We start from the raw sequence: 26,411 nt of genomic DNA on the forward strand, positions 1-26,411 counted from the left end.
AGCTACCCTCCAAGAAGAAGAGGTCCTGGAAGTCATATAACCAGCGGACCTGGGAGGAGAAGAAGCGACTGGAGGAGATGGAATCGCAGCGGGCGCCCCAGATGCGGGCCGAGATGTTCGCCAAGGGCCCACCGGTGGCCCCTTACACCACCACCCAGTTCCTGATGATGAAGGACCACGTGGAAAGCCTGCAGGACATGAGCAAGCAGGATCTGATCCGTGAGTACATAGAGCTGGAGGAGTGCATAAGCCGCATGGAGGAGGAGAACAACCACCTGAGGTCACAGCGGGCTGACCCCCCCAGGCTCCATGAACTGGAGATGGAGCTGGAGAAGCTCAAAGAGGAGAACCGGCGGCTGCGGAGGGAGCAGGGGGTGGCTGACCTTATGGGGCTCTGAGTCCCCCCCCCCCCCGGACTCTGAGCACCAGTGCTACAGCATTTCAACAAATATAACTTTTTCTTTTTATGAATCTCCTGTGACTGTCACTTCAGAGCCATAAATTGCCCCTCCCATAGCGGGACACCTAGATGGCGGCGCACAGACCCATTCGCCGTCTTCACACTGACTTCTGGTGACTCTGCAGATCACACAAAGACTTGGGGACTGACCGGCGTGTGATCTGACGACCCGGTGACATACCTGAGTCGGGAGCAGTTGCCAAGGGAGGTCAGTTACGCCAAACAGAGTTAACCTCGGACTAAAAGCTCTGAACCCGTCAACCCTACTGGACCAGGGAAGGTCCAACCGGGTTTGCCGTAGCAGGGAGAAAAAGGGGGGCCATTGTGATGCAATTGCCTATATGCTTCAGTCTAATGCTCTCCCTGCTAACTTAATGCTGTGGGTTACAGGTAACAGGTGTTTCATGTGTGATTCATCTCTCTCTGTAAAGACTGTTCATATGTTAAATAAGGCTAGCTTTTGAAAGGCCTTTAATTGTGTGATAACCCTGTCTACAACCTAGTGATTCTCAGAGGTGTTAATAGGTGTCAAACTGGAAGCAGACGAAACGTCTGCTTAGGAAACTCAGTGTGTGAAGGTGGTTTGTTGTTTAAGGAATGTGCAGTGATTAGACATGATAATTGTCGGTCGGTGCCGACCTGTCTGGAATGTTTTAGTAATTAGCCTTAGTGTGTGATTAGGGGGGTGGAGATTTCATTGTTGCTTCAATGTCTTGGACTGTATAAAAAGCTGAGAAGAGAAACCATTAAAGTCTGTGTTGTTCCAGCAGTAAGCTTGGCATGTGTGGCTTTCTGGGCGACTCCAGGGATATTCCTTCTCGTGGAATATTGGGGTGATTTTCGTTATGGGAAGAAGGGAACGTTGACGGGGATATCATACCAATACCGTCACACTCACTTCACAATGATTGTATGAAATTAGAATCCTGTTGTTGAAGTTGCACAATGATGGTTTTTGTATTGTGATTGCAATGTTTATCTGATAAATTACTAATATTTTTTCTTTTGTTTGTCCCCACAGCTACCCTCCACACCACAGGAATGGCAGTCTGTGGCTTCCCAATTTGCCCAGCGTTGTGATTTTCCGAACTGCGGTGGAGCAACAGATGGGAAGCACGTCCGCATTGTGCCCCCACCCCACTCGGGGTCCTACTATTTTAACTACAAGGGTTTTCATAGTATCGTGTTGATGGCGGTGGTGTCGGCACAGTATGAGTTTCTCTATGTGGACGTGGGGAAGAACGGCCGGCTGTCAGATGGGGGAGTGTTCTCACGGACTGAATTCTACGATCGTCTCCAAACTGGTGGTCTGGCATTGCCACCAGATGAAGATAATGTTGAAGGACTTCCTTTTGTGTTCCTAGCGGACGAAGCTTTCGGGCTTGGACCTCACCTAATGCGGCCTTTTCCCCATAGGACTCTCACCTACGAGAGGAGGGTGTTCAATTATCGGTTGTCCAGAGCTGGGAGGGTAGTCGAGAATGCCTTTGGGATTCTCACCAACCGGTTCTGCCTGTTCCTGACAGCTATACATCTGGCGGAATATAAATTGAACACCATTGTATTTGCCTGCTGCATTTTGCACAACTTTTTACGCAGGCATTCCCAGACGTACCTACCCGACAGCGTTTCTGAGGCAAGACTACTCTCAGATCCTCTCCCTGGGCTGGACACTGGTCGCGCTGGCATTGGCACCCAATCTGCTCGTGAGGTACGCGACAAATATGTTGAGTACTTCATGGGTCGGGGGGCCATTGCTATGCCAGATGATATTTCTTTCTAATTCGGCCCCCAAAAGAAAGGAATATTCACAGAACTAATAAATAATTAGACCATTGGACTTTATACAGTTGTTTGTCATTACTGCTTTTTCTCTTTTTATCTGTCTTCCTGGTTTGCAACAAAAATAGTGCACTTCTAGTGCCAAATGTAGGGTTCAGGTTTTAGTAAATAAACACAATTGCACATTATTCACTCATCTCCAAACTGGGTATCCAGCATATAAAAGAATAAAGCCACTCATTGATTGGATTTTGGAAAAGCTTTTTTTATTTTGAGCTTTTTCATTTTCCTTGATTACTCAAAATATTTTTAGTAACAAACATGTCAACTTTTATTTTTTGCAAGGCTTTTATTTTTAGGTAGATTTTTGATTTTTAATAATTTTTTTTTTTTTTACAATCATTATTCTCAAAAATGTTTGGTGTTCACCAACAATGTATTACAATTGTAACATTTTTCACACAAATATAATATTTCCCAAATGTAAACTTAACAAAAGTTTTTTTTGGTCATTATTTTTGAATTTTTGCTTTCCCCAAAAAATTGGGATCTTATTAATTTTTATTTTTTTCTTGAATTTTTTGGGACTAATTTTTTAAACAAATATTTTTTAAATATTTTTTTGTTTTTATCTAAAAAAAATTTTTTTTTGGTATTATTGCACAAATCTTGTTAACATTTTTGTTAGATATTTCTCACCCAATTTTTTTTGGGGAAACTTAGATTTTTTTTATTGTTTTCGTCAAAAAAATCTTCTATTGTAGCCAATTTTTTAAAAAAAAATTTAAATTATTTTAAATATTTTTTTTTTTCCTAGAAAAAATTGGTTACATTTTTGTTCTATATTTGTTACCAATTTTTGCATTTTTTAATTTTTGTTGTTTATATATTTTTTAATTTTTTTAAATGATTTTTCTGGCTTGTTGATTTAAGCCTTTTTTTTTATAACATATAAAATGTAAAACAAATATAAAAGACAAATGTGTCACTTTTACATCACAGTCATGGTGTGAGTTCACACCTGAACACGCCAAAATTTGAAGATGCACACATTCAGTGCAATTCGCCAAATGTCAGTTCTACAACATAGAAACACAGACAAAGGGCGACATGTGCTATCTGCCATCATGAGTGATCAATGTCTGTGTTATGTGGGAGCAAACCCTTCCTCAAAAACTACTTGAGAATCGAGGAGGGGTTTGTACCCACAAAGCACAGATAATCAATATTCTGTGATGGCAGATAGCACATGTTGCCACACTGTGTGTGCATCTTCAAATTTTGGCGTATTGCTGAGTCCCAAAATAAAACAGGTTGGGGGATGGGCGGGTGGGGGGCGGCCCATCATGTCAATGATGTTTTTATAGTTCTGTTCTATACCGATAATTTTTTGGCGCATAGTTTCCAGCTCTGTGCAGCACTCTAAAAAGTAGGTTTTTACATTCTGTTCCATGAGAAGCAGTCTTTGTCGCATATTGTCCATCTCACTGCTGCACTCCATCACTTGCTGGATAATTATTCCAGCACTTGCGGCTGAAAAATGATGAACAACATCTTCATCCCCTACAAAATGAAGCCAAAAAAAAAAATTTTTGAAAAAGCCTATCTACATCTATATAGGGTTGCCACCTCATCCCTTTAAACCAGAACACATATTAATTTAACAGGTTCTGTGGCTGATTAAGGTGGTAATTAAACTCATCTGGTGCCATATCAGCATTACACTAGCCACAGAACATGTGTAATCCATATGTGTTTGTGATTAAAAGGGATGAGGTGGCAAGCCTATCTACATCTGTTTTTCCATATAAAGCTGGTGTGACACTGACCTGACGGTGTGCTCCTTCCAACCTCCAACCTTGCCATCTTGAATAACTCCTCCTTCTTGCACCACTGTCCCCTCATCCTCCACGACTCCTCCTTCTTCATCTTCCATCAATCCACCATCTTCTAAATGGCAAAAATCCTCTTCATCAAATTCCCCTTCCTCATCCAGAAATACAAGATCCAAAATTACTCCATCCTCCTCTCTTCCTTGCACATCCTCCTCCTCCTCCACATCCTCCTCTCTTCCTTGCACATCCTCCTCCTCCTCCTCCACATCCTCCTCTCTTCCCTCCACATCCTCCTCCTCCTCCACATCCTCCTCTCTTCCTTCCACATCCTCCTCCTCCTCCACATCCTCCTCTCTTCCTTGCACATCCTCCTCTCTTCCTTCCACATCCTCCTCCTCCTCCACATGGCTCGATGTTCGATGTTGGCCTTGTCTGGCCCTCTCAGCCTCCTCAAACTGCAGGCGTCTTCTTTCCCCTAAATAAACAAAGAAAAAAAGGTATACTCATCAACACACAGATATTGTAGAGCAGAAATCGCATACATTGCTTTATTAAGGAAGAGGCTTTATTTTCTTGCTAAATTGGGTCTTCTCCCCCCCACTCAAAAATTTTGGATGACTTCTATGCCAAGCTCTGCTTCGGTCCCTTTTTAGCGAAGTGACACACATGGATGCCCCCCCCCCTTAAAATTTTAACACGGAGACCATACAAATTTTTATCTAATATTTTGGTGGAGACACAGGTGCTCTGGATTACAGATATGAAAACACCTGCTTAGTAGCACTGTTGGCATTACACAATCTTGGATTAGCATTTTCCACAACGATATTTGTACCCAATGTTTACAAACCATGTTTTTGGCCAGAGAGGCATGTCCAGGTGTTTTGTTCCTGGGCCAACATCGTATTTGGGAGAAAGAAGCTGATGTGAACGATGTTTCCTATTAACAGTCGTTGCCCAAGCAAAATGTTTGTGCAAAACACCTTCTATTTCAACATGAGCTCAGAAGTACAACCAGGCCAAGGAGACAGATGTAGAAATGTACCTGACCAAGCTTAAAATCTTAAAAGGTTCCCCCCCCCCAAATAATATAAATAACTTACTTTTCTTTAATATTTTTTTGATCTTCTTGTACTGATGTGGCTCCCTCAGTTTCAAATCGGACCACCGCTTCCGTAGCTGCTCCTTGGACCTGGTGATCCCAAACATTCTCTTCATTCTTCTTGCCACCTTCTCCATAATTTTCCCCTTTCTGCGGTTGGGGGTCTTGTATGGCCCATATTGGCCATCATAGTCCTTCCTCCGCATTATATCCACAAGCTCAATCATTTCCTCAAAAGCCATATTAGTGGCCTTATACCGTTTTGGCCAGGATCGGGACGTTCCTGCCTCTGTCCCCTCACTTCTGGCCTGAGAGCTCCGTGCATGCTCGCCTGACATCGCCATCTTTCCTTCCCACAGAGATTAGAGGCGTGGAAACCAGGAAATGTCCCGTCATGGGCGGGTACGAGGGCGGCGGTTCATGCATACGCGGAGTGTAGAGAATGAATAAGACGTGATTACGTAGGTTACGCGGAGATTATTCGCTCGTTTCACAGAAGTTACATAGTTCACGCCATATTTTTTGAGTTAACATTGATTAGGGGGCATGGCAAAGGTGATGAAGGCGGGGTGTCACGCACACGCGGAATGTATAGAAGGGAAGCCACGTGGTTACGTACGTTACGCGGAGATGATTATAACATTTGACAGAAGTTACACAGTTAACGCCATATTTTTGGAGTTAACATTGATTAGGGGGCATGGCAAAGGTGATGAAGGCGGGGTGTCACGCATATGCGGAGTGTATAAAAGGGAACCTACGTGGTTACGTACGTTACGCGGAGATTATTTCAAGGTGCTTCACGAGGAGCTAGAGATAATAAGGTAAGAAATTTTGAACATGGGATCAGCAGAGGCCTAAAAACTATAGAGCCATGGGATTGGGGTTTTGTCTGTTGTTTGCACCCTTTTAACGCTACTTATGTTTCTTGTGTCCCCAAAACGGTATTTACTTCTCACAATGCTTTCACACATCACTTAAATCTAGATGTGAAGAATGCTCTACCTATTTGTAGTTTTTGCCAGGTGTATTGTGATCATGCAAGTATTGTTCTGTGTTGGTTGGCCAGAGGTTATTATGAAGTGTATTTATATGTCAGGAATGATGAGGGGCATGCTAGGTACACATGAAATAGTGCCTTGAGGAATGGTCAAAATATCAAAAATGGAGGATGGTTAGAGATGACACGTATTTAGCAAACTTTATTCCAAAATGGTCTGCATGTGAAATAATTGTTGGTCACAACAATGGGGCAGAGCTGGCCAGCATTTTAGCTGCAGGAGACACTGTGTTTGCATAGTACTTTATAAATCTGGGGCCACATATTATTACAATGTGAATGCTGTGCATTTTTTAATGCTTATTTATTTTTGTTTTAACAGTGTGTCAATTTTGAGTCTTGAATAAAAACCTTAAAAAAATCAATGGACCAGATTGTGGGCCAAGAAGCTATAAGTCGCCTTATTGGAAAGTATCGGGAGACGCCCCTACTTTGGGATAGCAGACACCCCCTCTATAAAAGTCGGGCGCGACGAAGGACAGCACTTGCTGAGATTGCAACATATATGCAGACATGGGTTCCCGGCTGCACAGGCCACATAGTGAAGAACAAAATGAACAACCTGAGGGCCGCATTCCGCACCAAAAGAAAACAACTACGGGCGCAACGATCAGGAGCAGCAGCAAGCTGTACCAGTACCAGTCTGTGGTACTACCAGGAGCTGGAGTTTTTGGGGGATCAAATGTATGGCCGGCGATCAATGTCAAGCCTTCCTTCCAGACAGCAGTGCAGCAGACCTTCCACGGATCACCGTAGCCAGGAGGAGAACAGTGAGGGGCTGGCTGGCATGCATCCAAATCTTCGACTGACCACTTCTTCTGAGGTAGAGTATTTTCCCCCAAATTTTTGTGCTGCTAATTATGGTTTAATGATTGAGTTGATATTGTAATCCCAAAAGAAAAAATGGCCTAGAAAAGTCGTGGGCATAAAAATAGGGGTCCTGGATGACAAGTGCAGGGATCAGAAGGAGAGTATATTCAAGATTAAAGTAAGATAAAACAAACCAGTCTAGAGCAAGAAAATGTGTGTGATTTGCTGGTGTCAAATTGTAAAACATGTCCCTTTTTTTGCCACAGGAAGAAGTGACCAGCCAGGATTTGACGGCTACTGAGGCCGAGATGCATGCCAGCCAGGAGGAAGGGGTCATTGGCAGCCAGGAGGAGGAGGCCGGGCCAAGCACAAGTCAGGAGGGCCCCAGGCCCAGGGCTAGCACAAGCACGCATGTCCCTCCCCCCCAGGTCAGGCAAGCAGGCCTAATGAGGCGCAGGAGGGAAGTGGAGGATAGGAGCCTAGAGATGATCAGAGAGGCGAGCGCCATAATGAGGGCCCCCCTGACCCGCACTGAGGCCTACAGTGCCTATGTGGCGCACAAACTATCAGAAGGGGGGAGGAAGATCAGAGGCGTGCCAGGAACCTCTTCAATAAGGTGATTTTATGGATGCAGAGGGGCTGGCTGACCGATGACACCGAGCTCAGTGACCCGGCCCATCCTGCCCAACATCTGTTACCTCCTCCTGCTGCCACATCCTCCCCACCTGCAAGGGGCCGTGGACGGATCCGTGGAAGATCTGCTGCAAGGAGGGTTACAAGGAACAGGAGAAGATGATTCCCGGCCTTCCATTTGATCCCCCAAAAACTTTTATCTTTTTGGACTACCACAGCCTGGGCTCCATTGGCTCACTTGCTGCTGCTCCTGGTTTTTGTTTTTTGTGGTTGTTCTCTTTAGTTGTCCTTGACTATGTTGCCTGTGCAGTCTGGAACACAAGTCTGCATGTATGTTGCTATCTCATCAAGTGCTGCCCTTCTAGTTATTTTTGTTGTGAATTAGGTTTAAAATAAATGGTGATTTTATTTTCAGAAATACCTTGTCTATTGTGTTTTTAGACTGTGTTGATTAGGCATGAAACATTTTTGGTAATATGTGTCATTTAGAAAGGACACCAACTCCATGGGGGGGGGGGGGACATTTGGTGTACCAACTTGGTAAAACAAAAATGGAAAAACACACGCATAACAAAAATGGTGACATAACTTCACCCAAAAAAAATATACAAAAAAATGTGCAAGAAAAAACAATGGTGCCATAAATTGCACCAAAAAAAATAAAAAAATAAAATGTGCAAGAAAAAACAATGGTGCCATAAATTGCACAAAAAAATATATATAAAAAAATGGGCAAGAAAAAACAATGGTGCCATAAATTGCACAAAAAAATATACAAAAAAATGTGCAAGAAAAAACAATGGTGCCATAAATTGCACACAAAAAAAAAAATATACAAAAAAATGTGCAAGAAAAAACAATGGTGCCATAAATTGCACAAAAAAAAATATAAAAAAAAATGTGCAAGAAAAAACAATGGTGCCATAAATTGCACAAAGAAAAAAAAAATTAAACACAATAAAAAAAAACATTGAATTTAACAAAAAAAAAAAACAGACATGTGGAGGACAAAAAGAAAGTTACAACATCTGGATAGATAGCATCAGCAAGAGAACGGGTTTATTCTAGCAAGAGAACGCAGAAAAAAAAGAGGCAAGAAACAACACAATAGAGATTTAAAAGGAGGAATGTGCCATATCACAAACAAACGAGAGTTTTACCTGAACGAGTGCTCCCATCCCCTTATTTCGTCTGAGCATGCGCGGGATTTTTATCCGCGGATATTGTGTACTAACCAACGGATCTATCCGTCGGATAGCTTCACAGCGGATATATTTGCTAAGCATGTCAGCAAATATTTGATCTGCTGAAAAGCGATTCGACGGAAAAATATCTGCGGAAAATTGTCCGCTGGAGTGTACACACCATAGGATCTATCCGCTGAAACCCATTTGCACGGATTTATCCGCGGATGGATTCTATCGTGTGTATGGGGCCTCACGGGGCCTCACGGGACCTCATGCTCCTTCTAGAAGAAAATGAACAACCTACCTCTGAGATGACTCCTTGTACCAATCCCCCTGTTTCTATTGTTAAAAAATTCAAACTTAAGTCCCAACGCTTTCCAGACCTCCTTAGCAACCCCAACATATGGGCTTCTCTTGTAACCTCTATCAATGACCTCAAAAAGTTAGACATCACCCCTTTAAACCATAACATCTCCAAAGAACAACGACAAGCTATTAACTACCTTCAATGCCACCCAGACCTTGAAATCAAGGCATCTGATAAAGGTGGAAATATAGTATTAATGACGAAACAAAATTATGAAAAAATGGTGATGAAAATGCTTTAAACCACGACTAGTATAAGCGGATAAATCAAACCAAAATTACACAATTTAGAGACGAATTCCTGGTCATCTTAGCTTCGGCCCATCAAAATGGTTTGATCGACCAAGACTTATACAACTACTTGAATACACGGTATCCTAGAACGCCAACACTATACGTGCTACCCAAGATCAATAAACACCCTAAATGCCCACCAGGAAGACCAATAGTCTCCGGCATTGGATCTCTTACGGAAAATGCTAGCCGGTATGTGGATTCGATTCTTATACCACATGTTTTGGCCCTACCATCATATACAAGAGACACACTTGACCTTTTAAAACAGATTGAGGACATGGTCGTGCCTCGAGATGCCCTGCTCGTGACTCTGGATGTGGAAGCCCTCTACTCCAGCATTCCTCACGAGCGTGGCATCTCGACAGCGCGAGCATTCCTCAATGAACAAGATCATCATTCATGGAAACATAATGATTTCGTTATAGAGCTTCTACGTTTTGTACTCACTCGAAATTATTTTGTTTTCAAAGAGTCCCACTACCTCCAGGTACAGGGCGTGGCAATGGGTACTTGTTGTGCCCCTGCCTACGCGAACCTGTACCTGGGGGGGTGGGAACGATTTATTTTTTCAAATGAAGATTTGCCCATTTATACCAATTATGTTGCTAATTGGTTACGTAATATTGATGATGTTTTTATAATTTGGACAGGGTCATTGGACCTACTACATGACTTCATTGAAGCACTAAACAATAACAGCTATAATTTGAAATTTACTTACACTAGCGCACAGAATCAAGTGACTTTTCTAGACCTTACTATTCTCAAAGACGCAAAAGGACGATTAACATCATCTCTCTACAGAAAGGAGACGGCAGGTAACACACTGCTACATGCAGATAGTGCCCACCCAGCTAATTTAATTCGAAGCATACCATATGCTCAATACCTGCGTCTTCGTAGGAACTGCACTTTGACTACTGACTTCATTGAGCAAGCTAATCTCCTGAAATTCCGTCTCCTGAATAGAGGGTACAGCAAAACCCTGTTGCGTAAAGCATTCAACAAGGCCTTTTGTAAATCTTGTGCCAGTTTACTATATAAACACAAAGAAAATCCGATTGCTCAACCGGTAAGATTTATTACACGATTTTCTGGCCACCATAATGAATTACGCAATATACTGACCAAACATTGGACTTTACTCACCAATGACCCTGTCTTGAAAAAATACATTGGCCCTAAACCAGACATAACGTTTAGGAGGTCTAGATCCCTACAAGATCAATTGACCTCAAGTCACTATATACCAAATTCTAAACGGCTAACACCCACTAACGGTATCACTCGCTGTGGTCATTGCTCATTTTGCCCTTGGGTGACTGAGGGCACAACTTTCACTTTGCCAAATGGTGAAATTTTTACACCTAATTTCCATGCAGACTGTAATACGCAGGGAGTAATTTACTTAATGACATGCCAGTGTCAAGCCTTCTATGTTGGGAAGACTATTATAAATTTTAAAGCTAGAATTCGAGATCATATCTACTATGCAGCAGAAGGGAAAATGCTGACCTCAGTGAGCCGCCATTTAGACCTTTACCATGGGTTTAACAACAAAGTGGTCTCTTTCATTGCCCTAGCGGTAGTCCCCAAAAATGCTCGGGGGGGAAATTGGGACAAATTAATATTACAAAAAGAAACATTGTGGATTGAACGCCTCAATGCTCTATGTACCCCTGGCCTTAACGAGGCACAATCTTATAAACCCTTTCTATAATTATTTTCTTTCACTCCCCCAATTTTCCCCCTCCCCCCCATCCCTCCCTTCCCCTTCCCCTTATTCCCCCCTTCCCCTCCCTCCCCTCCAACAATCACTAATCATCTATATATATATATAAAAAATGTTATGAATTTCATGGTTTATGAAAATACATATGTACACTCCGCTACCATATTTTCCTTTTATAAGTTTGGAACTTTTTGTCTGACACATTTCCGTTATGAGCTTCAGACAATATTACTGTATATCGTTTTGAATGTATGTTCTATGGTATGACTACAATATTTATTATTTCTGACTTCTACAACACCATACCCTCCCCTCTTCTCCCCTCTCCTCCCCTCTCCTCCCCTCTCCTCCCCTCTCCTCCCCTCTTCTCCCCCCCCCTCTTCTCCCCTCCCCTCCCCCTCTTCTCCCCTCCCCTCCCCCTCTTCTCCCCTCTCCTTCCCTCTCCACCCCTCTTCTCCCCCCCTCTTCTCCCCTCCCCTCCCCCTCTTCTCCCCTCCCCCTCTCTTCTCCCCTCCCCCTCTTCTCCCCTCTCCTCCCCTCTTCTCCCCTCTCCTCCCCTCTTCTCCCCTCTCCTCCCCTCTTCTCCCCCCCTCTTTTCCCCTCCCGCTCTCCTCCCCCCCCCCTCTTTTCCCCTCCCCCCTCTTTTCCCCTCCCCCCTCTTTTCCCCTCCCCCTCTTTTCCCCCTCTCCTCCCCCTCTCCTCCCCCTCCCCTCCCCTCCCTCTCCCCTCTCCTCCCCTCTTCTCCCCTCCCCCTCCCCTCTCCTCCCCTCTTCTCCCCTCCCCCTCTTCTCCCCTCTCCTCCCCCTCTTCTCCCCTCCCACTCTTCTCCCCTCTTCTCCCCTCCCCCTCCCCCTCTTCTCCCCTCTCCTCCCCCTCTTCTCCCCTCCCCCTCTTCTCCCCTCCCCCTCTTCTCCCCTCCCCCTCTTCTCCCCTCTCCCCCCCCTCCTCTCCCCTTCCCCCCTCCCCTCTTCTCCCCTCCCCCCTCTTCTCCCCTCCCCCTCTCCTCCCCTCTCCTCCCCCTCTTCTCCCCTCCCCCTCCCCCTCTTCTCCCCTCTCCTCCCCCTCTTCTCCCCTCCCACTCTTCTCTCCTCCCACTCTTCTCCCCTCTTCTCCCCTCCCCCTCCCCCTCTTCTCCCCTCTCCTCCCCCTCTTCTCCCCTCCCCCTCTTCTCCCCTCCCCCTCTTCTCCCCTCCCCCTCTTCTCCCCTCTCCTCCCCCTCTTCTCCCCTCCCCCTCCCCCTCTTCTCCCCTCTCCTCCCCCTCTTCTCCCCTCCCACTCTTCTCCCCTCTCCTCCCCCTCTTCTCCCCTCCCCCTCCCCCTCTTCTCCCCTCTCCTCCCCCTCTTCTCCCCTCCCACTCTTCTCTCCTCCCCTCCCCCTCTTCTCCCCTCCCCCTCTTCTCCCCTCTCCTCCCCCTCTTCTCCCCTCCCCCTCCCCCTCTTCTCCCCTCCCCCTCCCCCTCTTCTCCCCTCCCCCTCTTCTCCCCTCTCCTCCCCTCCCCCTCTTCTCCCCTCTCCTCCCCCTCTTCTCCCCTCCCCCTCCCCCTCTTCTCCCCTCTCCTCCCCTCCCCCTCTTCTCCCCTCTCCTCCCCCTCTTCTCCCCTCCCCCTCCCCCTCTTCTCCCCTCTCCTCCCCCTCTTCTCCCCTCCCCCTCCCTCTTCTCCCCTCCCCCTCTTCTCCCCTCTCCTCCCCCTCTTCTCCCCTCCCCCTCCCCCTCTTCTCCCCTCTCCTCCCCCTCTTCTCCCCTCCCCCTCTTCTCCCCTCTCCTCCCCCTCTTCTCCCCTCCCACTCTTCTCCCCTCTCCTCCCCCTCTTCTCCCCTCCCCCTCTTCTCCCCTCTCCTCCCCCTCTTCTCCCCTCCCACTCTTCTCTCCTCCCCTCCCCCTCTTCTCCCCTCCCCCTCCCCCTCTTCTCCCCTCTCCTCCCCCTCTTCTCCCCTCCCCCTCCCCCTCTTCTCCCCTCCCCCTCCCCCTCTTCTCCCCTCCCCCTCTTCTCCCCTCTCCTCCCCTCCCCCTCTTCTCCCCTCTCCTCCCCCTCTTCTCCCCTCCCCCTCCCCCTCTTCTCCCCTCTCCTCCCCTCCCCCTCTTCTCCCCTCTCCTCCCCCTCTTCTCCCCTCTCCTCCCCTCCCCCTCTTCTCCCCTCTCCTCCCCTCCCCCTCTTCTCCCCTCTCCTCCCCCTCTTCTCCCCTCCCCCTCCCCCTCTTCTCCCCTCTCCTCCCCCTCTTCTCCCCTCCCCCTCCCTCTTCTCCCCTCCCCCTCTTCTCCCCTCTCCTCCCCCTCTCCTTCTCCCCTCCCCTCCTCTTCTCCCCTCTCCTCCTCTTCTCCCCTCCCCTCCTCTTCTCCCCTCCCCTCCCCCTCCCCCCCCCTCTTCTCCCCTCTCCTCCCCCTCTCCTTCTCCCCTCCCCCTCTTCTCCCCTCCCCCTCTTCTCCCCTCTCCTCCCCTCCTCCCCTCCCCTCCCCCTCTTCTCCCCCTCCTCCCCCTCTTCTCCCCTCTCCTCCCCTCTTCTCCCCTCCCCCCCTCTTCTCCCCTCCCCCCTCTTCTCCCCTTCCCCTCTCTTCTCTTCTCCCCTCCCCCCTCTTCTCCCCTCCCCCCCCTCTTCTCCCCTCCCCCCTCTCTTCTCCCCTCCCCCCCTCTTCTCCCCTCCCCCTCTTCTCCCCTCCCCCCTCTTCTCCCCTCCCCCTCTTCTCCCCTCTCCTCCCCTCTTCTCCCCTCCCCCTCTTCTCCCCCTCTCCTCCCCTCTCCTCCCCTCTTCGCCCCCCCCCCCTCTTCTCCCCTTCCCCCTCTTCTCCCCTCCCCCCCCTCTTCTCCCCTCTTCTCCCCTCCCCCCTCTTCTCCTCTCCTCCCCTCTTCTCCCCTCCCCCTCTTCTCCCCTCTCCTCCCCTCTTCTCCCCTCCCCCTCTTCTCCCCTCTCCTCCCCTCTTCTCCCCTCCCCCTCTTCTCCCCTCCCCCTCTTCTCCCCTCTCCTCCCCTCCCACTCTTCTCCCCTCTTCTCCCCTCTCCTCCCCTCCCCCCTTCTCCCCTCTCCTCCCCTCCCCCCTCTTCTCCCCTCCCCCTCTTCTCCCCTCCCCCCCTCTTCTCCCCTCCCCCCCTCTTCTCCCCTCCACCCCTCTTCTCCCCTCCCCCTCTTCTCCCCTCTCCTCCCCCTCTTCTCCCCTCTCCTCCCCTCCCCCTCTTCTCCCCTCTCCTCCCCCTCTTCTCCCCTCTCCTCCCCTCCCCCTCTTCTCCCCTCTCCTCCCCTCCCCTCTTCTCCCCTCCCCCTCTTCTCCCCTCCCCCCCTCTTCTCCCCTCCCCCTCTTCTCCCCTCTCCTCCCCCTCTTCTCCCCTCTCCTCCCCTCCCCCTCTTCTCCCCTCTCCTCCCCCTCTTCTCCCCTCTCCTCCCCTCCCCCTCTTCTCCCCTCTCCTCCCCTCCCCCTCTTCTCCCCTCTCCTCCCCTCCCTCTTCTCCCCTCCCCCTCTTCTCCCCTCTCCTCCCCTCTTCTCCCCTCCCCCTCTTCTCCCCTCCCCCCCTCTTCTCCCCTCCTCTTCTCCTTTCCCCCCTCTTCTCCCCTCCCCCTCTTCTCCCCTCCCCCCTCTTCTCCCCTCTTCTCCCCTCCCCCCTCTTCTCCCCTCTCCTCCCCCCTTCTCCCCTCCCCCTCTTCTCCCCTCCCCCTCTTCTCCCCTCCCCTCTTCTCCCCTCTCCTCCCCTCTTCTCCCCTCCCCCTCTTCTCCCACCCCTCTTCTCCCCTCCCCCCCTCTTCTCCCCTCTCCTCCCCTCCCCCTCTTCTCCCCTCCCCCTCTTCTCCCCTCCCCCCCTCTTCTCCCCTCTCCTCCCCTCCCCCTCTTCTCCCCTCCCCCTCTTCTCCCCTCCCCTCTTCTCCCCTCTTCTCCCCTCCCCCCCTCTTCTCCCCTCCCCCTCTTCTCCCCTCTCCTCCCCTCCCCTCTTCTCCCCTCCCCCTCTTCTCCCCTCCCCCTCTTCTCCCCTCTCCTCCCCCCCTCTTCTCCCCTCCCCTCTTCTCCCCTCCCCTCTTCTCCCCTCCCCCTCTTCTCCCCTCTCCTCCCCTCCCCTCTTCTCCCCTCCCCCTCTTCTCCCCTCTCCTCCCCTCCCCTCTTCTCCCCTCCCCCTCTTCTCCCCTCTCCTCCCCTCTCCTCCCCCTCTTCTCCCCTCCCCCCTCTTCTCCCCTCTCCTCCCCTCCCCCCTCTTCTCCCCTCTCCTCCCCTCTTCTCCCCTCACCTCTTCTCCCCTCCCCCCCTCTTCTCTCCTCTCCTCCCCTCACCTCTTTTCCCCTCCCCCTCTTCTCCCCTCCCCCTCTTCTCCCCTCCCCTCCCCCTCTTCTCCCCTCTCATCTTCTCCCCTCTCATCTTCTCCCCTCTCATCTTCTCCCCTCTCATCTTCTCCCCTCCCCTCTCTCCCCCTCTTCTCCCCTCCCCCTCTTCTCCCCCCCTCTCCTCCCCTCCCCTCTTCTCCCCTCCCCTCTTCTCCCCTCTCCTCCCCTCCCCTCTCCTCCCCTCCCCTCTCCTCTCCTCCCCTCCCCTCTCCTCCCCTCCCCTCTTCTCCCCTCTTCTCCCCTCCCCTCTTTTCCCCTCCCCTCTTTTCCCCTCCCCTCTTTTCCCCTCTCCTCCCCTCTTCTCCCCTCCCCTCTTCTCCCCTCCCCTCTTCTCCCCTCCCCTCTTCTCCCCTCCCCTCCCCTCTTCTCCCCTCCCCTCTTCTCCCCTCCCCTCCCCTCTTCTCCCCTCCCCTCCCCTCCCCTCTTCTCCCCTCCCCTCTTCTCCCCTCCCCTCCCCTCTTCTCCCCTCCCCCCCTCTTCTCCCCTCCCCCTCTCTTCTCCCCTCCCCCCTCTTCTCCCCTCTCCTCCCCTCTTCTCCCCTCCCCTCCCCTCTTCTCCCCTCCCCCCCTCTTCTCCCCTCCCCCTCTCTTCTCCCCTCCCCCCTCTTCTCCCCTCCCCCCTCTTCTCCCCTCCCCCCTCTTCTCCCCTCCCCCTCTTCTCCCCTCCCCTCCTCTCCCCTCCCCCCTTCTCCCCTTCTCCCCTCCCCCTTCTCCCCTCCCCCCCTCTTCTCCCCTCCACCCCCCCCCCCTAAGGGAGAAGAGAGCTAGAGAGAGACCCCATAGTAAATGAGGGTAGAACCTCAGTCTACCCCTTACCTGGGCCTTGCTGGTGCCAGTGCCTGTTCCACTCGCTGCGGATCCTGCGTCCATGTTGAGGCAGCAGCGTGATGCTGGTGGCCAAATTGCCGATTCCGGACTCCACTAGCGCCACTGTACCGAACCAGAACCAGCTAACAAGGCACCAGACCTGTTCCTCCCTCCTCCCTCAGCACTTCCTGGTGGAAATGACATCTATGCCCTGCGCCCACTTGTAGGATGCCGTCCCTTCCGGTTACTTCACTTCCAGGGGAAGCAGCCTGACCTTCCCAAGATGGCGGCGGGGTTCGGCTTCCCGGACAGGAAAAAAGATGTCCGTGCCTTCTACCTTGCCAAGGAGCAGTATCCCGGAGCAGTCTCTGGCGCACTGAGCACCGATGAGGGAGAAGGAGCCCATGCACAAGGCACTCTCTATCCACTGAATGGGAGGAACAGACTCTCTGAGGTAAGAAAAAAACAGGTGGAGTAGGGAGATAAGACCTCTCAGGTAGTACCTAGAGAGCTTCTAACCCCCACATGTGTTCCCACCGGAGGAAACGCAAAGACTGATGATAAGTAGAAGGAGCCTCCCCTTTTAAGAAGTTTGGTGGAGGTGTGTTTCCTGTCAAGTGGGTGGAGCCACACTCTCTCAAGGTGCTGTCCTGAAAGACGATGAGGGAAAATTGGGCTTTTGTTGGTGGTGGTGGTGGTGCTGGTGCCACAACACTAAGCCCTCACAGTTACTCTTGGTGGGCGCAGGAATGGGCCCTGCTGTGAAATGTTAGATCAAGAATTGTAAAGGGGCAGAAAAATTGGGCCTTAGGCACTGGTTCCACAACACAGCAACCCCTGACCGATATTGTAGTTGGAGCGCAGGAATGAGCCCTGCTGCAAAGTATTGCATCAAAAATTGTAATTACACGCCCTTGTTAAACAAAGAAGATGTTTCATCCTCTTTGCTGGCAAGATAAGGTCTGCAACCTTACCCTTGTTAAGTGGATCAAGGAGGGTTGCCAGCCAGTAATGATTCCTCTCCTTGATAGCAAGAATACGAGGATCCTTCCGCAGGCTTTGCAGGATCAGGGAGGCCATGCAGCGTAGGTTAGCTGAGGCATTCTGTGCAGAGTCCTCTGGGTCACTGAGGATGACATGATTCCTAACCACGTACAAGTCCATGGGTTTTTTGACACTGTAATTGATCCCTTGAAGACTGCTGCTGATGCTGAGTGCTAGACTCCACCTCCATGCTGACACAATCCTCCTCCTCTTCCTGTGTGATAGGCGGGCAAGCAGGAACACTGTCTGGATAAAGGGGGCCTTGAGAGGTAAGGAAGTCCTCCTCTTCCTCCCCCTGTTCTGCCTCAAGGGCCCTGTCCATTATTCCACGCAGCGTGTGCTTCAACAGGTGGATAAGAGGGACAGTGTCACTGATGCATGCACTGTCACTGCTCACTATCCTTGTGGCCTCCTCAAATGGTGACAGGATAGTGCATGCATCCCTGATCATGGCCCACTGGCGTGGGGAAAAAAAACAAGCTCCCCTGACCCTGTCCTGGTGCCATATTGGCACAGATACTCATTGATGGCCCTCTGTCGCGTGTGCAGCCGCTGCAGCATGGCCAACTCTACGTTCCACCTGGTGGGCATGTCACAGATTAGGCGGTTCTTGGGCAGGTTGTATTCCTTTTGGAGGTCAGCCAGCCGAGCACTGGCATTATATGACTGTCGGAAATGCACACAGAGTTTCCTGGCCTGCTTCAGGACATCCTGTAAGCCCGGGTACCTGCCCAAGAACCGCTGAACCACCAAGTTAAGGACGTGAGCAAAACAGGGCACATGGGTCAGTTGTCCCTGTCGGAGGGCGGAGAGGAGGTTGGTGCCATTGTCGCAAACCACCTGTTGATCGGGTAAATGGAATAGCCATTTATTTATCAAATATTTAGTTATAATTATCAAAACATGTATTTTGATTAAGTAGAGATACTTAGTACAAAAGTCAGTCATATGATGTAACAGCTGTATTTGGTTGTGGTCAAATGCCATTCACACCTTTAGCTGTGAAAAGGGCTATCTCTGGCTTTTTCCCAGAGAACACTGGAAGTGATGTATATGTGTTAAATGACCATCTGTTTATCAATGAATACCACCAAAGAATCCCATTCAAGTTGCCACCCCCCTTTAGAATGTATAAATTGTACTGAGGCCCCCAGCTTCTTTAGAACACTTATTGATTGTATTACCATGAACACATGATGTTCTCCAAGCTTGTAGTTATCTACATGCTTGAATATCAAATACATCTTTTTTAAATGAATTCGGATTCAGCAGTCAACATGTTATTGGAAACCACTAGTTCTGGGTTTCCCTGTCAAAATGTTCCTTCGAATGCTGGGCTAGATACCTCCACATTCATCGCGAAGAAATGGAACAACACAAGCTGGGAATTCACTTCTGCTGGTCAAGGTAAGCAAACTTTTTGCTTACTGTGACTTCCCCTTGTGCTGTGCTTATTTTGTTTTTTTGCCATTAAGAACTCTGTCCAAAAACCTTGACTGTTGAATTTTGTTATTTTTTATATTTCTGTTTACTTTAACCACTTAAGGACCGGACCAATATGCTGCTAAATGACCCAAGGGGTTTTTACAATTCGGCACTGCGTCGCTTTAACAGACAATTGCGCGGTTGTGCGACGTGGCTCCCAAACAAAATTGGCGTCCTTTTTTCCCCACAAATAGAGCTTTCTTTTGGTGGTATTTGATCACCTCTGCGGTTTTTATTTTTTGCGCTATAAACAAAAATAGAACGACAATTTTTAAAAAAATGCAATATTTTTTACTTTTTGCTATAATAAATATCCCCCAAAAACATATATACATTTTTTTCCCTCAGTTTAGGCCGATACGTATTCTTCTACCTATTTTTGGTAAAAAAATTGCAATAAGCGTTTATCGATTGGTTTGCGCAAAATTTATAGCGTTTACAAAATAGGGGATAGTTGTATTATTATTTTTTTTTTACTACTAATGGCAGCGATCAGCGATTTTTTTCGTGACTGCGACATTATGGCGGACACTTCGGACAATTTTGACACATTTTTGGGACCATTGTCATTTTCACAGCAAAAAATGCATTTAAATTGCATTGTTTATTGTGAAAATGACAGTTGCAGTTTGGGAGTTAACCACAGGGGGCGCTGTAGGAGTTAGGGTTCACCTAGTGTGTGTTTACAACTGTAGGGGAGTGTGGCTGTAGGTCTGACGTCATCGATCGAGTCTCCCTATAAAAGGGATCACTCGATCGATGCAGCCGCCACAGTGAAGCACGGGGAAGCCGTGTTTACATACGGCTCTCCCCGTTCTTCAGCTCCGGGGAGGGATCGCGACGGAGCGGCTATAAACGAATAGCCGCGCCGTCGTCCCGCATCGCTCCTAAAGCCACGGGAACCGCCGAATGTACGGGGGGGGTCCCGATCGGCAGGCACGTACAGGTACGTTGATGTGCCTGTCCGTGCCATTCTGCCGATGTAAATGTACATGCGGCGGTCCGGAAGTGGTTAAATACTATCTGTACTTTTTACTGTCCTTGCATGCGTGTGTTTTGTGTGAATGGTTTGCCCTATTTAAGGTGCAATGAGTATTTAGCTAGATTTTTTGCATTTCCTGCGACTAGGCGACTAGCCAGGTCAGAAATTTGGGTTTTCGGACTCAAGGGATCATTCATAGGCTGTGGCTGATAAGGTACTTTGTGTGGTAAGGCCCTGGTTTATTGCCAAGGGTGACGGCCTGCTTAAAAAACAGTGCTGCTTGAATCATAAGTACCAGTCTCACATTAAAAACTGTCTTCTGTTCTCTTCTGCGTGATTCTCTATAAAATCGCACAATAAGCAGAAGTACTATCTCTCCTATTCTGCACAGTGCCTATAAACTGATGTGGAAGACTTTAGGGAAACCGAACTGTCACATTCTATACTCTAGAACTTTTTCCTATTGAAATTTTTAAATTCGTTTTTTTTTTTTTATTTTGGCTTACTGTACTGCACCATTATTTGGAATATGTGATGTTGTGTGTGTATCCTGCATGAGTGACTTGTCTAAGGGAGTGCTTTTTACATTCTTAACCACTTAACGACCGCCGCATGTACATATACGTCGGCAGAATGGCACGGACAGGCACATCAACGTACCTGTACGTGCCTGCCTAGACGTGGGTCGGGGGTCCGATCGGGACCCCCCCGGTACTTGCGGCAGTTCCCGTGGCTGTAGGAGCGATCCGGCATGAGGGGGCGGCTGTTCGTTTCTGGCCACCCCCTCGCAATCGCTCCCAGCCAATCCCCTTCTCCCGATGGGCTTCCTCTGTGTAATGTAAACACAGGCAGAGGAAGTGATGTCATCTCTCGTCCTTTCGGTATTTTCATCCGGCGAGAGGAGAGAAGACATCACAAGTAAGTTGCACCAACAGACCACTGACACCAGTGACACATAGGCACAAATAACCCCCCCAGTCACCCCCCGATCACCCCCCCCAGCCCCCTGTCACAGTGTCACTGATTGCAGTGATCATTTATTTACTGATCACTGCATTTAGTGTCAGTTGTGACAGTTAAAAGTTGCAGGGCAGTTAGTCTTAGGCCCCTTTAGGTTCAGGGTAGACCCCTACCCCCCCTAATAAAGGTTTAACCCCTTGATCACCCCCTTAGTTAACCCTTTCACCCCTGTGACAAGGTATATCTGTGGGTGTTGTCACAGACGGGAGATACATTTCTCCCTTGTTTAGACAATACACCAATTATTAACAGGTGTCGGCTGCAGAAGTAGCCAGAAAGGTTTAAGGGCGTTTGAAAACTTCAGCTGTGCAGAATGAGGCAATTAAGGCCTCTATAAGTAATCCAGAGGATTACCACTGAATGCTGCATCCTGAGGCTTTCTGAGTGAAGGAGAGCAGTAGCAGAAATACTTCTGAAGAGGTGAGGTGCTGTTGATTTTTCTATGTGATAAAAATCAAAAAGAGTATTGTTTTCTGCTGTAGGACCAGCAGTGTCTGCCCAGCACTAGGCTGTGCCAGACTCCCTAGATAGGTTCCTGTGTGGTGAAGGTAGACGCCCCAAGTGGCCAGGGTTTATTTTATTTATTCTGCTTGGATGCTTGCACTAGTTTCCAGCAAGATGGAAGAATAAACCAAAATCTTTGTTTTCAACCGTCTTCGACTGCCTTTCTGTATAAATTCAGTGTGTAGTGAACCCATCCAGGGGGTCACACACCCCGCTACCGAGTTAACCCCTTACACCCCCTATTGCCAGCGTCACTAAGCGATCGTTTTTCTGATCGCTGTATTAGTGTCACTGGTGCCGCTAGGTAGCTAGTTATTTTTTGAGGTTCGCCGCCAGGTTTTTTTAGTGTTAGGTACCCCATACATTTTCTAAATAAAGGTTTTAACCCCTGATTGCCCCTAGAGTTAACCCTTTCACCAGTGATCAACGTATAAGTGTCACTGGTGACACAGGTTAGCCAGTTAGTTATTTAGTTACTTAGGTACGCTGCCAGGTTTTTAGAAAGCGTCAGGTACCCCAATATATTACCTAACAAAGGTTTTAACCCCCTGATTGCCCCCTAGTTAACCCTTTCACCAGTGATCACCGTATAAGTGTTACGGTTGACGCCCACTAGTTAGTTTGCTGTTTATAGCATTAGGGCACCCGCCGTATATAACCCAATAACCCCCTGATCGCCCAGCGGGTGATTTCAATAAAATGTTAGCATCAGTCAGGGTCTGCGTCGCCCCAGGCAGCGTTAGGTTAGTGCCAGTAACGCTTACACCCACGTGCAAAGCATACACCCCCCTTAGTGGTATAGTATCTGAACGGATCGATACCTGATCTGATCAGATCTATACTAGCGTACCCAGCAGATGTCTCTTAAATCGCGGCCGAAATCGTGGCAAAACCGCAGCCGCAAAATCGCGGTAAAATCACGATTTTGAATTTGCAGCAGTGTAAACCTAGCCTTAGGGCCCTTTCACACTTATATGACTTGTCTCACCATTTTGTACTGCAAAATCGTATGACAAGTCATTCCCCATGATTTTCAATGAACACCATTCATACTGGCACGACTTTAAGTAGTGCCGACTTCAAAGTAGTCCCTGCAATACTTTGGTCCAACTTCCATGCGAGTTGATGTCCATAGACCTCAATGTTAAACCCTCAAGTAGCATGCAAATCGTACCTGAATAATATAGACACAATTTCAGTACGATTTCAATACAACTTTGTAAGCACAAGCAGCTTTTTAACCCTTGTCCCACCCAATCCTTTCAGCATAGTAGCCCCTCTCAAGCACATTTTTCCACCACACATTCACTTCCTGGTTATTCCCTCAGGAACAATGTGCTCCAAACAGGTAAAAAAAAGAAATGTCCTCGATAATGAGCAAATCATTCGATTTATCTGTGAGCACCCAGCTATTTATGATTTGTGTGACCCAAACTACAAAGACAAGAAAAACTACAAAGACAATATCCCACTGACCACCAATGAAGGGGACATTCTTCCCACTGACCACCAATGAAGGGGACATTCTTCCCACTGACCACCAATGAAGGGGACATTTTTCCCACTGACCACCAATGAAGGGGACATTCTTCCCACTGACCACCAATGAAGGGAACATTCTTCCCACTGACCACCAATGTAAGGGACATTCTTCCCACTGATCACCAATGTAATGCCGCGTACACACCATCACTTTATGTGATGAAAAAAAATGACGTTTTTAAAAACGTCACTTTAATTGACTGTGTGTGGGGAAAACGTCGTTTTATGTCTTGTAAAAAACGACCAAAAAAAATTGAAGCATGCTTCAATTTTATGTGTCGTTTTTCAAAAGTGCACTTTTTACTTCACAGAAATTGACCGTGTGTAGCAAAAAACTTCGTTTTCTAAGACGTTTTTTCATCCACGCATGCCCAGAAGCTACTTATGAAGCAAGCTTCAATGGTAAAACGTGGTGGAACGTAACCTCACTTTGCAAGAACATTGTGAGAAAAACGATGGTGTGTAGGCAACTTCGTCTTTGAAAATGAAAGTTTCAAAAACGTCATTTTTTACTTCACAGAAAGTGTCGTTTTTTTTCATCACATAAAGTGATGGTGTGTACGGGGCATAAGGAGCATTCTTCTCACTGACCACCAATGTAAGGAGCATTCTTCCCACTGACCACCAATGTAAGGAGCATTCTTTCCACTGACCACCAATGTTAGGAGCATTCTTCTCACTGACCACCAATGTAAGGGACATTCTTCCCACTGATTACCAATGTAAGGAGCATTCTTCTCACTGACCACCAATGTAAGGGACATCCTTCCCACTGACCACCAATGTAAGGAGCATTCTTCCCACTGACCACCAATGTAAGGAGCATTCTTCCCACTGACAACCAATGTAAGGAGCATTCTTCTCATTGACCACCAATGTAAGGGACATCCTTCCCACTGACCACCAATGTAAGGAGCATTCTTCCCACTGACCACCAATGTAAGGAACATTCTTCCCACTGACACCAATGTAAGGAGCATTCTTCCCACTGATCACCAATGTAAGGAGCATTCTTCCCACTGACCACCACAGTAAGGAGCATTCTTCCCACTGACCACCAATGTAAGGAACATTCTTCCCACTGACAACCAATGTAAGGAGCATTCTTCTCACTGACCACCAATGTAAGGGACATTCTTCCTACTGACACCAATGTAAGGAGCATTCTTCCCACTGACAACCAATGTAAGGAGCATTCTTCTCACTGACCACCAATGTAAGGGACATCCTTCTCATTCTTCATTATAGTATAGAGGACCCAAAATTGACCCCTATCTTCACAATTGGCAATGATGGGATGTACCCAATATCGACATCTTCTCCGCCTCTGCTTCTCCTCCTCTTCTTCCTCATGCACTGCTACTGCTGCAGCAGCAGCAATGACAACTGCGGTGGCAGGAAAAGGAATTACCTCACACCATGTATGTTTTCATTGATTAATGCCAAAGTTGTGGAAAAGTTAAAGTTGCACTGATCCCAAATCGTGGCCGCAAAATTGCGGCAAAATCTCGCAAAATCACGGCAAAATCACATCACGCCAGAAGAAGTCAGAAGGCAGAAGAAGAAGGCAGAAGGCAGAAGGAGAAGGCAGAAGGATGCAGAAGGTGACAGAAGCCCGGGCACCCCGGGCGTCCCCCCCCCCCAAGACGTCGGAGGAAGCCCGGGAGGGGGCCGCTGTGAAAGAGCTCGTCCCCACCCCCTTTCCTGACCGCCCGGGCTGCTGCTCGGATACTGGTCTGGTATAGATTTTGGGGGGACCCCACGCCATTTTTTCGGTGTAGGGGGTTCCCCTTTAAATCCGCACCAGACCCATGGGCCTGGTATGCTCTTGGAGGGGAACCCATGCCGTTTTTTTGCTTAAAATTTGGCGTGGAGTTCCCCCTCAAGATTCATATCAAACAGTGCCTGATATTGGCAGGGATCTAAGTCGGATCCCCACTTCAAGTCCAGGGCAAAGTCAGGTCAAAGTAGTATCCTGTTCATGAAAGTCGGATGGATGTAGGACCAATGTAGGATAAATGTAGGACCAATGTAGAATCAGTGTGCAGAGCAAAGTAGGATGAAAGTCGTGTACACTATGCTTAATTATGTCAGATGGCTTACTTAAAAGCAATGCTAAAGTGCAGTAATCCACAGTTCCTTTCAATTTCTGTCCCTAAAGAAGTAAATTAATGATGATAGAGGTATGAAAAAGATCTTATTGGTGATTTCTGGGTTAATGCATGCTATTCCTGTTGTCTTGATTTATTAAATAAGCCAGAAAGAGTTGGCTTACTAAAAACACTTGTACTTACATCTGAACAGTGTCATTTTCTGTTGGGCACCAGCCTTGAATTTGGCAAAATGAACTGACACATCTCCCAGTGAGAAAACCTGAAACATAAGAAAGCGTTATTAGGTTTCATAGCACTAAATAAACGAATGCAGTTAATAAAAGCTGTAAATTCAAGATTTTGCATGTGACACTTTTTGCCCACTGTGACAAGGATTTAGGCTTGTTTGTAGCAAATGAGAAGGCATTTCATTGTTACCATGAATCAATGGTTTAAAGGGGTTGTAAACCCTCATGTTTTTTCACCTTAATGCATCCTATGCATTAAGGTGGAAAAACACCTGGCAGTCACCCCTTCCTGCTTAAGACCCACCCTGTCATCTGTAAATCACACCCCTTCCTCTTTAGGCTCAACCTTTTCCTCTTAGAACTCCACCTCTTCCTCTCTGTACATTAAGCGCATGTTTACATTAGGGCGGGTTTGAAATCGTGCGAGTTCAGCTGAACTCGCACAATTTCAAACTGGCATAGCAGTCCAACTTCGGGGGCGATTTGACAGACATCTGCGTGGGTTCAAGCACAGATGTCTATTCAAATCCCCCTGAAGTCGCCAAAAGTACAGAAACTACTTTTGGGAAATGGTATGGCACCGATTCTGCCATTGCCGACAATAGCTACCAATTTGGCATGCGATTTGACAAGTCAAATCGCATGCCAAATTGGCCCAATGTGAATGTGGGCTTAAAGTGGGTACCAAGTGCAGCCTCACCAGTGCCCATTAATGCAGCCTCACCAAAGCCCATCAGTGTAGCTTCACCTGTCCCCATCAGCGCAGCTTCACCAGTGCCCATCAATGCAGCCTCATCAGTGCCCATGAAAGCAGCCTCACCAGTGCCACCTTATCAGTGCCCATTAATGCAGCCTCACCAGCGAAGCCTCACCAGTGCCCATCAAGCGCAGCCTCACCAGTGCCTATCAAGCACAGCCTCACCAGTGCCCATACAGGCGGTGAGGAGGCAGCATATCGCTGCCTCCCCTGCCTGTCAATTGCTGCATCACATCCTTCCTGCAGGCAGTTCACACTGCCTTCTGCGAACCACTGCGGGTGTCAATACAAAGTTAACAACAACCATAGATCGATTCACAGATCACAGATCGCAGTGTGAACTGTGGATTCGTACAGGAATCGTCAC

The 26,411-nt window shown here is 48.5% G+C and overlaps 1 protein-coding gene across 1 annotated transcript in view; it reads right to left on the minus strand.

The window, feature by feature from the left end:
• The window catches only part of P2RX3 (purinergic receptor P2X 3), a 736,403-nt gene that overhangs the window by 502,176 nt on the left and 207,816 nt on the right, over positions 1–26,411 (minus strand). Inside the window, exon 5 of the mRNA XM_040320880.1 lies at positions 25,241–25,319. Within this exon, the coding sequence (XP_040176814.1) occupies positions 25,241–25,319 (79 nt within the window). The remainder of the gene's footprint in view (positions 1–25,240; positions 25,320–26,411) is intronic.

Source organism: Rana temporaria, chromosome 8 (assembly GCF_905171775.1).
Source record: "Rana temporaria chromosome 8, aRanTem1.1, whole genome shotgun sequence".
In the NCBI taxonomy this organism is placed as follows: domain Eukaryota; kingdom Metazoa; phylum Chordata; class Amphibia; order Anura; family Ranidae; genus Rana; species Rana temporaria.